The sequence below is a fragment of the Mizuhopecten yessoensis genome, unplaced genomic scaffold (genome assembly GCF_002113885.1).
Source record: "Mizuhopecten yessoensis strain PY_sf001 unplaced genomic scaffold, ASM211388v2 scaffold715981, whole genome shotgun sequence".
Lineage (NCBI taxonomy): Eukaryota > Metazoa > Mollusca > Bivalvia > Pectinida > Pectinidae > Mizuhopecten > Mizuhopecten yessoensis.
The window spans coordinates 16,310-29,741 of NW_018479888.1; the positions used below are offsets into that span (position 1 = coordinate 16,310).

The following is a 13,432-nucleotide window of genomic DNA, read 5'->3' on the forward strand; positions in this document are numbered from 1 at the left end:
TGCGCAGTAGTTTTGTGAAATGTGTAGAACAAAATTTGAGTCCCCTATGACCCACTGAATACATAATAGATAATTAAAATATATTAAAATCTTACCAGAAATGTTCTCATTTAAGGATTCTCCTTGGTTTGATGTGGGATGTAGGGAGAATTAGGAATACACCTTGAAGGATCCAGAGAATGGAGAAGTGAACTGTTCTCATCACGGTTGATGCTGTCGGGATGATATTTATACGATAGGTTAGTTCATCTCAGCGTATTCCGCAAATATTAGGTCATCTCAAATTAGAATTCCACACCGTATTTAATCAGCTATGACCTTTTCAACGTTTAATGTCTACATACACACTTTTGTATGGATACCGATATAAATGCAGCGCTGTGTTACGACATCAGCATGAAGAGATTAATGTTCTGGTATAAGTAATGGTTATATCATAGACTCGAGCGAATATGTCAGTTATCACAACGAGAGGGGCGGGGTTCAACCCAAGTACGCGAAGCATACGAGGGGTTAGCCCCGCCCCTCGAGTGTGATGACTGACATATCCGCGAGAGCCTATGGTATAACTATTTTGTCGCAGAAGGTGTCACGTGATTTGAAGTGTGTGGGAACTAAAATCTATTCAATCAGTTCGAGCTTAGTATGTAGTGTACCTAGTTACAATGCACATCTCTAATATAAGTCAGTTAATGTACCTTATTCTGGTATCATCTGACCTCTACCCTGTATCCCCTACCTTCCACTGTCTAACCATATCGTTTCCCTGTTGTCTCGGGAAAAGGTTACAGATTGTCTCCAAAGCAGTTGCTGACGTGTGACGATACAAATATAAAAATTGATTTCTCAATCCGCTTCCTGAGGGAAAAACAGTATAGCGTCATCGTTCTGATTCAAAGGACAGTGCGCAATTACCTATGGACGTCAAGTATAAAATCACGGGGGCCATATGTTGGTCAACGTGTCGTTCGAATACAATGGCTGAAATGACCGCACATTTTGTAACGTTTTTGTAAGAGGTTTCCCCAGATTCGTTATAACGCTAAAAGCTCAAAGTGAACAGGTGGCAGTGTAAAGACGTATTGTTTAAAAGTTAATGGTACAGTTTTTAGTTGCCGTCAAACCGTATCCATCATCATATTTCAAGGTCATATTTCCTTTTTTTCCTAACAATTTCGTTATGTCTCCCCAATCTATCGCCAGACTTGTTATAATGCCATAAGGACACACGTTTACAGGTGGCAGTATAGCGACGTCTTATGGTACTGAGTCCACCCTGATCGGACATCTCAGTTATATGTCACAGATACTGTAAATATCACAAAGAATATATTGTGTAGCTTATTAGCGCATCTGATTAATGGGAATGACCTAGAGGACAGAGTACAATACGTAGACACTAGGCTAGATGATATTGAGGAGATTCAGGAGGACCTCGGTAACCTAGAGGATAGAATACAATACGTAGACACTAGGCTAGATGATACTGAGGAGATTAACCTCGGTAACCTAGATACAAAACGAGAAGCTGGCGGTCTCAATGTTTATGTAAGTGATACTATCTCTTAGGGAATTAAGCTAGTAAATCAAACCAATCCAAACTGATGACACAGTTATTCTTGAGTTATCTAAAAGTTACTTCGGCTTTGAAAATGACATCTACCTCTGTTTGCGTTATGTATTACCAGTTAATTCTGGCAGGCGGAGATTTATAAATGTAGATAAATTTGATCGTATACACAATTCAAATTTGAATACGATTAATAAAAATGCAGGTACTATTAATAAAAGTGCAGTTACGGATGCGAAGTGTGCGGATTTCAATCTGCAACAGCGATTGAAAATTGCATTAAAAAAATTGCTATCGTTTATTAGGGGTAAAGTCGTCTACCCAAACTAATTACATGTATGGGGAACTCGGATGTGCGCTGGTTTGGTTCAATTTTGTTAAACGTCCTATTAACAGCTAAGGTCATTTAATGACGTGACTCCATAGGCACCAAGTACAGCATTCTCCCGGCCACAATTTACTGACAACGGGTGCACTAGTACATTGCAATTGCCCGAAATGCTGAACGTTTAGCAGGGAATATCTACCATTTGAAGAACTTTGGTATGTCCCGGCTGGGGACAAAACCTTTGCCTTCCTCGCCTGGCCCTTGATCTTGTAAATTAGTGGGTTATTCTGTATAAACAAGGATAGCCCTTGATCTTGTAAACTAGTGGGTTATTCTGTATAAACAAGGATAGCCCTTGAGCATGTAATCAAGTGAGTTGTTCTGTATAAACAAGGATAGCCCTTGATCTTGTAAACTAGTGGGTTATTCTGTATACACAAGGATTGCCCTTGATCTTGTAAACTAGTGGGTTATTCTGTATAAACAAGGATAGCCCTTGAGCATGTAATCAAATGAGTTCTTCTGTATAAACAAGGATAGCCCTTGATCCTGAAAAACAAGTGAGCTGTTCTGTATAAACAAGAATAGCCCTTGATCCTGTAAACAAGTAAGCTGTTCTGTATAAACAAGGATAGACCTTAATCCTGTAAACAAGTGTATTTATTAGGGCAGGAGCGTCGCCACGTAGAGAAATACTGGGAAATAAACCCCTGTGAATACAACAAGCCATTGTATAATACAACAGTATGATTGACAGTCGGTAAATCGGTATAATATCTAGTCCATGTATAATAATTACACAATAATAATTTGTCCGCGTTATAATAATATTAAACCCATAAACTAATCCAGATATATAATATACCTCTGAATAACTTGGTGACACCTTGTCTGAATATAAATGGTCTCTTAGAATGGTAGAACTGTCCGACGTGGAGTCCCGTAGGTCCTCGGACGTCTATACCTTGTTAGTGCGACACTCCCCCCAACAACTCCACTTCATACGCTCACAAACACGCCCCTTTTCACGTTCAACTCGCATGCATGTACTTCACACGCTGACATACCTGGACAAACAGGTTACAGATAAATATAGACGCAACATTAAGGTGTATCAGGACACTTTGAGATCGCCATATTGGGTCGAAAAAGGAGGCAAAGAATTTAGAACTAAAGCACCGTTTCACAAGCGATCAAATATATGAACTTTTGAAAGTATAACTTAAAAAAATTATAGGTGTGTTCATGTTCTAAATATCCTACTTTATTATAGCGGAATCTGCTATTTTGAGGTACAATTTGAAATATCTTAGTAGGTGTGACGCACAAAATTCATACCCGTGAAACTGAGGAAAATTCAGTTGGGTAATATACCTCTGAATGTGCTGTTATATGTAAGGTATGTCTTGCCATGGCGCGATTTTAATAAAACTTTGCAGCCCGTACATAAGATGGCATTTTTTCAATCCAACTCCTTGCCACCTTTGCCGCCATCACCCATATAATATAAACCATGAATGTACCGTATATCTGTACTGATTTCGGCAGAAATACACACTATACAAAAGGAAACATATCTGCCACTTATCCGAACCGATCAATGTCAGGATATATATAACAACCAAATAATTACCTTTCACAGCACTTAACTTTCGTTTTAGAAGCCATCTTTGAACTACTTATATTCCTACGCGATGGACTGGTTCCGAAAATAAAACGAAAACTACCACCCGTACGATTAAGACTAACTTTTTTTTATTGTAAATAATAGTTTTTTAACAAATGTTGATTTGATTTAAACATATTTTTATTTGCATCTAATATACAAAAGGGATCGGGCACAAGTTGTCCAACTTATGTAAAGCCCTTTCCCTATAACATAATGAAATATATATATACAAGATGGCAATTTTTAAATTAATTAATATTTTCAATTAAGTTTAGTGTTACTAACAGAGAGAGCGAGTGAGAATAAGTGAGAGGGGGGAGGGGGGAGGTCATAGCTTGAAGATATTTAATTTGAGATCGTGGTAGTGATCTTCTCCGACACAGGCGGCACCAGTAACACTGTCCACTATTCAAAACACTCTGCTTTTCTAATGTTCATCACTTCCCGTGCCTCTGTTGCCTTCTCCTTGTAAATTCGATTCCTTCTGGTATCTTCGTTTCACTAGTGCCGTTTGTATCGGGGAAGACCAGAAACACGACTCTTCAACATTTAAGATAAAAAGGATTTTCGACTAATAAATTAACAAACATAGATAATATTAATACCATTAATACCAAGTTCGTACAATTTCTGTAAAAAAAAAANTGTGAATCTAGAATATATTGCCGAGTATGTTGAAATATTATTTCATTTTCCTGTTGTCTTAATTCCAAACTAACAAAAGGTATCAGCTGTAGGTCCAGAGGAATGAAATAGTTTAGTTCACGATATAGTTTAATTCTTTGTTGTACATAATTGTTACAAGCGAAAAAGAAATGATACGTATCTTCAACAGGGTGACCACATTGACAGTGTCGGAAATTTATTAGATTTGCATGGAATAGAGCATTATTTAAGGTACTAGCTCTGTTTCTTAATCTGCAAATGTTGCTGCAAAAACATCCCTTCGAAAGATTCTTGAAAAATGTTTCAAATTATTCATGCAAACAGACTGGCATTTATAGGTATTCATAGTTTTGAAAATAATCCCAAATATGGCCGACTTTGCTAAAAAATAAATGTAACTACATGTTATGTGTTTTGTTATATCAAGTCATATAGTCTCAAATTGGACTCAGTAAGAGTGGCACAACATGAAGTTGTATTTAAACTTCATATTATTGTTAAATGGTGTACAGCAGTGAGAAATTAAGGTGGAACAAAATTTGTTGGTTTTGGTTCCAAGACTCTTCAATGATATGTTATGTGAATATTTACCCTAAAAACTATGATGTCATGATGAAACACCATATCGTGCCCTTTATTTTGATATTTCATAATCTATTTTTTTTTAAAACATTTCTTTATAATTTTTTTAAAATAAGGGAGCAAAAAGTGTACTGATGCACCTTAAATAACTAACAGACACACATGGACACTATAAATAGACACATAGGTAAATAGAGATTACTCCCTGTAACCAGTAACACACATAAATAAACATGACTGAATACGTGACAATACAAACGAAGAGATAATTGATCCTGTGACATAGCATTCCATGTCTTAAATCTATTTTTGAAAACAAAACTGTCTCTTCAATTTAAGGCTATCAAAAAGCTGTAGGTCTTTTTAAAAAAATTGAGTCATCATAGCCACTTTCAATAATCAATTTGACTCTGGGATCTATTGTTATCATTCATGTATACTGATAACACTGGAACAGTGAGGAAATCTCTATATAGAGGTGGACTCACAGATAACACTTGGACCGTGGGGAAATCTCTATATAGAGGTGGACTCACAGATAACACTTGGACCGTGGGGAAATCTCTATATAGAGGTAGACTCACAGATAACACTGGGACCGTGAGGAAATTTCTATATAGAGGTGGACTCACATATAACACTGGGACCGTGAGGAAATCTCTATATAGAGGTAGACTCACAGATAACACTGGGACCGTGAGGAAATGTCTATATAGAGGTGGACTCACAGATAACACTTGGACCGTGGGGAAATCTCTATATAGAGGTGGACTCACAGATAACACTTGGACCGTGGGGAAATCTCTATATAGAGGTGGACTCACATATAACACTGGGACCGTGAGAAAATCTCTATATAGAGGTGGACTCACAGATAACACTGGGACCACGAGGAAATCTATATAAAGAGGTGGACTCACAGATAACACTGGGACCACGAGGAAATCTATATAAAGAGGTGGACTCACAGATTAAACTGGGACCGTGAGGAAATCGCTATATAGTGGTTGACTCACAGATTAAACTGGGACCGTGAGGAAATCTCTATATAGTGGTTGACTCACAGATAAAACTGGGACCGTGAGGAAATCTCTATATAGTGGTTGACTCACAGATGAAACTGGGACCGTGGGGAAATCTCTATATAGAGGTAGACTCACAGATAACACTGGGACCGTGAGGAAATGTCTATATAGAGGTGGACTCACAGATAACACTGGGACAGTGAGGAAATCTCTTTATAGAGTTGGACTCACAGATAACACTGGGACCGTGAGGAAATGTCTATATAGAGGTGGACTCACAGATAACACTGGAACAGTGAGGAAATCTCTATATAGAGGCGGACTCACAGATAACACTGGGACCGCGAGGCAATCTCTATATAGAGGTGGACTCACAGATAACACTTGGACCGTGGGGAAATCTCTATATAGAGGTGGACTCACATATAACACTGGGACCGTGAGAAAATCTCTATATAGAGGTGGACTCACAGATAACACTGGGACGGCGAGGAAATCTCTATATAGAGGTGGACTCATAGATAACACTGGGACCGTGAGGAAATCGATATATAGAGGTGGACTCACAGATAACACGGGGACAGTGAGGAAATCTCTTTATAGAGGTGGACTCACAGATAACACTGGGACGGCGAGGAAATCTCTATATAGAGGTGGACTCATAGATAACACTGGGACCGTGAGGAAATCGATATATAGAGGTGGACTCACAGATAACACGGGGACAGTGAGGAAATCTCTTTATAGAGGTGGACTCACAGATAACACTGGAACAGTGAGGAAATCTCTATATAGAGGTGGACTCACAGATAACACTGGGACAGTGAGGAAATCTCTTTATAGAGGTGGACTCACAGATAACACTGGGACCGTGAGGAAATGTCTATATAGAGCTGGACTCTCAGAGAACACTGGGACCGTGAGGAAATCTCTACATAGAGGTGGACTCACAGATAACACTGTGACCGTGAGGAAATCTCTATATAGAGGCGGACTCACAGATAACACTGGGACAGTGAGGAAATCTCTATATAGTGGTTGACTCACAGATTAAACTGGGACCATGAGGAAATCTCTACATAGAGGTGGACTCACAGATAACACTGGGCCCGTGAGGAAATCTCTATATAGTGGTTGACTCACAGATAACACTGGGACCGTGAGGGAAATCTCTATATAGAGTTGGACTCACATATAACACTGGGACAGTGAGGAAATCTCTATATAGAGGTGGACCCACAGATAACACTAGGACCGTGAGGAAATCTCTATATAGTGGTTGACTCACAGATTAAACTGGGACCATGAGGAAATCTCTACATAGAGGTGGACTCACAGATAACACTGTGACCGTGAGGAAATCTCTATATAGAGGCGGACTCACAGATAACACTGGGACCGTGAGGACATCTCTATATAGAGGTGCACTAAAAGATAATACTGGGACAGTGAGGACATCTATATAAAGAGGTGGACTCACAGATAACACTGGGGCCATGAGGAAATCTATATAAAGAGGTGGACTCACCCGTGAGGAAATCTCTATATAGAGGTGGTCTCACAGATAACATCGGGACCGTGAGGAAATATCTATATAGAGGTGGACTCACAGATAACCCTGGGACCGTGAGGAAATCTCTATATACAGGTGGACTCACAGATAACACTGGGACAGTGAGGAAATCTCTATATAGAGGTGGGCTCACAGATAACACCGGGACAGTGAGGAAATCTCTTTATAGAAGAGGACTCACAAATAACACTGGGACCGTGAGGAAATCTCTACATAGAGGTGGACTCACAGATAACACTGAGTGAGGAAATCTCTTTATAGAGGTGGACTCACAGATAACACTGTGACCGTGAGGAAATCTCTATATAGAGGTTGACTCAGAGATAGCACTGGGACCGTGAGGAAATCTCTATATACAGGTGGACTCACAGATAACACTGGGACAGTGAGGAAATCTCTATATAGTGGTTGACTCACAGATTAAACTGGGACCGTGAGGAGATCTCTATATAGAGGTGGACTCACAGATACCACTGGGACCGTGAGGAAATCTCTATATGTAGGTGGACTCACAGATAACACTTGGACCTTGAGGAAATCTCTATATAGTGGTTGACTCACAGATAACACTGGGACCGTGATGAAATCTCTATATAGAGGTGGACTCACAGATGACACTGGGACCGTGAGGAGATCTCTATATAGAGGTGGACTCACAGATTACACTGGGACAGTGAGGAAATCTCTATATAGAGGTGGACTCGCAGATAACACTGGGACCATGAGGATATCTCTATATAGAGTTGGACTCACAGATAACACTGGGACCGTATATAGAGGTGGACTCACAGATAACACGGGGACAGTGAGGAAATCTCTTTATAGAAGAGGACTCACAAATAACACTGGGACCGTGAGGAAATTTCTATATAGAGGTGGACTCACATATAACACTGGGACCGTGAGAAAATCTCTATATAGGGGTGGACTCACAGATAACACTGGGACCGCGAGGAAATCTCTATATAGTGGTTGACTCACAGATAACACTGGGACCGTGATGAAATCTCTATATAGAGGTGGACTCACATATAACACTGGGACCGTGAGAAAATCTCTATATAGAGGTGGACTCACAAATAACACTGGGACCGTGAGGAAATTTCTATATAGAGGTGGACTCACATATAACACTGGGACAGTGAGGAAATCTCTTTATAGAGGTGGACTCACAGATAACACTGAGTGAGGAAATCTCTTTATAGAGGTGGACTCACAGATAACACTTGGACCTTGAGGAAATCTCTATATAGTGGTTGACTCACAGATAACACTGGGACCGTGATGAAATCTCTATATAGAGGTGGACTCACAAATAACACTGGGACCGTGAGGAAATTTCTATATAGAGGAGGACTCACATATAACACTGGGACCGTGAGGAAATCTCTATATAGAGATGGACTCACAGATAACACTGGGACCGTGAGGAAATCTCTATATAGAGTTGGACTCACATATAACACTGGGACAGTGAGAAAATCTCTATATAGAGGTGGACTCACAGATAACACTGGGACCGTGGGGAAATCTCTATATAGAGGTAGACTCACAGCTAACACTGGGACCGTGAGGAAATCTCGATATAGAGGGGGACTCACAGATAACACTGGGACCGTGAGGAAATCTCTATATAGAGGTAGACTCACAGATAACACTGGGACCGTGAGGAAATCTCGATATAGAGGTGGACTCACAGATAACATTGGGACCGTGAGGAAATCTATATATAGAGGTGGACTCACGTAATTAACTGATCAACATTTTAAATGACATTATCTTATATAATAAACATACCATGCTTCGTTTTATATACACTAGAAACAAACACAGGCTTAAACTCCAATTTCCCGCTAATAAAAATATAATATTTTATACATGTATTTTATACACGAACAAACTGTCTTATTTTATTTATGCATGCTTCTTATGTTTCTCTTAGTGATGAAATGTTGTCTTATATTAAAAGCCTTTAGTGTTATCATGTTGAACAATGTACCGACTTATAAATAAAGTTTACTTGACTTGACTTGACGTTTGTCTTTTAACCTTTTAGTTTGTTTGAGGTTTTGATCTTGGATCTTGAGTTGGTTTTTTCGACCCTTTGTTGGCCCTACAGACCTATCTGGTGTTGATGGGTCGTTAAGCATTTGATAATAGTAATTATCAACGTTTTAATGATGTGTCTGCTTTCACCATTGACATTTTAACACTTATTTTGCTAATGAAATGTTTGTTGTTGTCCGGCTAGGCCTAATGTGTGGCCATGGTGACCGGCTAGGACTGATGTGTAGCCATGGTGACCGGCTAGGACTGATGTGTGGCCATGGTGACCGGCTAGGACTGACGTGTGGCCATAGTACCCGGCTAGGACTGACGTGTGGCCATGGTGACCGGCTAGGACTGATGTGTGGCCATGGTACCCGGCTAGGACTGACGTGTGGCCATGGTGACCGGCTAGGAATGACGTGTGGCCATGGTGACCGGCCAGGACTGATGTGTGGCCATGGTGACCGGCTAGGACTGATGTGTGGCCATGATGGCATTGCTGTGTACACGTTTGGTTGAATTACCGACTCTCTTGTATTAAGGGTCTGTTGAGAGTCCTGCGTAACCTATTTGTACTGTAGCGTGTTCAAATTCATTCTGAATTGTTCTTTTTATTGTAAATTCCTTTCCTGTCGTAATCGGTTTTTTTATTATATAAAACCGAAATCAATACAAAACATATCCTCTATTCAACAAAAACAAGAGATTTCTGATAAAAAATCAGGTCAAGTTTAGTGATAGCCTTTAGGGAGATCTCTATACCATCTATATAAACCACTATCGGGAGAATGACAGATTGCACTTTGTTGATTTAAACTCCTTAAATGTCTTATACTTACTATATATAGGATAGGTTTAATAACATACAGTGTTAAATTCGTATTAAGAGTTGAGACCCCTGTTTAACCTATTTGTATGTCCATGTGACTGGAATTAAGAAAGGTACTTATTACCATGACAAAGAAAGTGTAAACTAGCGATTTAGACTTAAATAGCACAGTGTCATGATACAGTGTAGCACTTTCAGTTATGTTTCGGTGGTTAAAGGGATACAACTCAAGTAAAAATCACAATATTTACTGGTGGTTACGTACAATATCAGTATCTGTTATTTTGGCCTATCGCCAAGAGTCGAGGACTTTGTTCTGTCTGTCGATCAAATCATGTGATATACCCGTAACAAGGAAGCATACAGTTAAGGTCGTACCGACACAGTAACAAAATCAGTTTTTAGTATTCCTTCAACTCATCAAATTATCAACACCATGGCAAGTAACAGATCCGTCCAGTGTGCCCAGGAACCCGTTACCTACACGTGTGCTATGTGTGACAGTGACGACGAGGTACGATGGTATTGTAACGACTGTCAGGAGAACTTGTGTGACCGGTGTAAGGAATTCCATTCACGCGGAAAGAAAACTAAAAACGATGACGTTGTATCAATAGGGGACGCTAACCGTCAGGGCGACAAGCCTGTACCAGAGGTTTGTAAACTACATCCCGGTAAACTGTGCGATCTGTTCTGTTCGGACTGCAACGAGTTTCTTTGTGGAATATGTTTATCTAAAATTCATAAACATCACAACTGGAAACCTTTTGAAGACGAATTTTCTTCTAAAATGCAACATTTGAAAGAGCATATGGCAGCAATTTCTACCAAAATAAAACATTTCAAGAACGAGACATCAGAGCGACATCGTGATAACGAATGGTTCAATGACAACATTGATACAGTGAGGAAAGAAGTGAACTCTAAAAGGACAAAGTTAAAGGCAGAGGTAGATTATATCGCTGATGCAATACTCGCTGAACTATCGGCTTTTGAAAGAGAAGAATCAACAATGCACAAGAAAGATTGTCAGCGATCAGAGAAAAAAGTCGAAGAACTGACGCGTCTTCTTAACGATGCGGAAATGACAGATACATCAAGCGTATCCTTGTTTGAAACAGAAAGGTCAGTGAGGACAACTCTGCCCCTGTATGACGTTAATGTGAGATATGTTTCACCAAAACAACCAAGGTTTGTTACCGGAAGTATCGACCGTGTCATGTTGACGAAAACGTTTGGTAAAGTACACCACGAGAACCAGTACGAGAAGATAGACATCGACAGTAAACGCGTTCAGCGTCTCTCTAAGTTTAGTGTTCCTCAAAGGCATCAGCCATTCAGTATATGTCCAGTCGACGACAGCCATGCGTGGTTATCAATACATCAGTACCAGCGTCTGGTACTGGTCAACAAGAAGGGTGTGGTCAAAGAGTCAATAAAACTGGACTTCTGTCCGTTCCTAATCACCATGGTCGGGACAACAGACATACTTATGACCAGTATCCCACTTAGAACATTTGTATATAAACTATCACTACACAACAAACAAGTGACAACATTTGCTGACATCAGACCACATCAGTCACATGACGTCGGTGTCAACGAGTGGGGCGAGGTGTTTGTTAGTACAGATACACCAGAAATAGTGGTACTGAATCAGTCAGGTACGATTATAAGGAAGTTCGCGATTGGATCGGAAAAAATACTGGACATTGTCTGCTTGTCATCGGGACGTCTGTGTGTAGTTCACACAATTAGAGGAAGCTGGGATGATAGGCACATGAAGATAACAGACGAGTCAGGTACCGTCATACAGACATGGACTGGTGAACTAGACAACGGTCAAAAGGTCGGCAGTATGTACCTCTGGAACATGTCATGTGATAAGTACGATAGAGTCTTTGTACCAGACATCAGTAACAATCAGGTGTACGTCCTACCAAGAGACGGTAAACAAGCCATGTGTCTCCTGGACCAGAAACACGAAGTTGTGAGACCTTCAGCATTGGGTGTGGACACGTGTGGTAACGTATGGATCGGGTGTGAGGACGGCACCGTACACGTGATGGGGCTGTAGCACGAAGTAAAAATGATATACAGTTCAATAATACACTGTGTTAATATAACTCCACGGTAGTTCACCGATGTATGAAGTATAAAATACCCTCAAATATTGAACCAGATTGAACAATCATTTGAACAGTGGATTTATTTTTGTCATGTCAGTGATCATCTTACAAACATAAGAAACTCGATCGTTTCATCCAACAGACAATACATGGTCATTGGACTGATCAACGACTTCGTACGTTAGCTAGAATGTGGCCTTTGTTTTGTGTGGTTTTTTTTGTTTTTTTTTTGTCTTTTTTTTCAATTTTTATTTTTTATTTTTTTATTTTATCTTTGAAATGTTTCTTAATGGGGTTTTTCTCGAACAATTGTTTCCTAGCGACCTAAACCTCCAAATTCGTGTTATCAAATGGCTTTAGATTTGACTACTCTTAAGCAAAAGAAGAAAATGCTATATCCGGTTACCTACCCTATATTTTGTGCATACCCTTTTGTTATGATTTTCAAGGAAGAAATGTTGAAGTAAAAGTCACTCTTCTAAATATTTTTTTTTTTAAATGAAACTTTTTGTAGATAAACGATAGTGAATATTAAACAATTGTCCATTAATGTGTGTTTCACAGATGTTTAAAAAATGTGATTAACCTGTAAATGTAAGGTAATACAGGTTTAGTTCAATTGTTTTATACCTTGTAATATTGAAATGTAATAAGAACGACTAATACATATTGATTTGTATTTCCAAATTTAAACCTTTAAATAGACATATAGATATTATGCTAAATAAATCCTTTGACATTGTAGCACTGCGCGCTGTGTCTTTGTTGTTTGTGGTATATATATAAGTATAACGATATTTGATTATAGGTTTGCTTCTTCATGTTGTATTTTTGTATTCCGACTCATTCTGAATATTTCTTTTTATTGTAAATTCCTTTCCTGTCATAGTCGGGGTTTTTATTTTGTAAAAGCAAAAGAGATACAAAAATATCCACTTTTCAACAAAAACAAGATTTCCTTCTGTAAGTTAACAAAATAAGAAATATATTTCTGATAACAAAATCAATTTAA

The 13,432-nt window shown here is 39.2% G+C and overlaps 1 protein-coding gene across 1 annotated transcript; it reads left to right on the forward strand.

The window, feature by feature from the left end:
* The first annotated feature begins 10,443 nt into the window (after positions 1-10,443).
* LOC110441470 (probable RING finger protein 207 homolog) lies at positions 10,444-13,152 on the forward strand. The gene has a single exon (XM_021484622.1). The coding sequence runs from the start codon at positions 10,728-10,730 to the stop codon at positions 12,366-12,368; it is 1,641 nt and encodes a 546-aa protein (XP_021340297.1). The 5' UTR covers positions 10,444-10,727; the 3' UTR covers positions 12,369-13,152.
* The last annotated feature ends 280 nt before the right edge of the window (positions 13,153-13,432 follow it).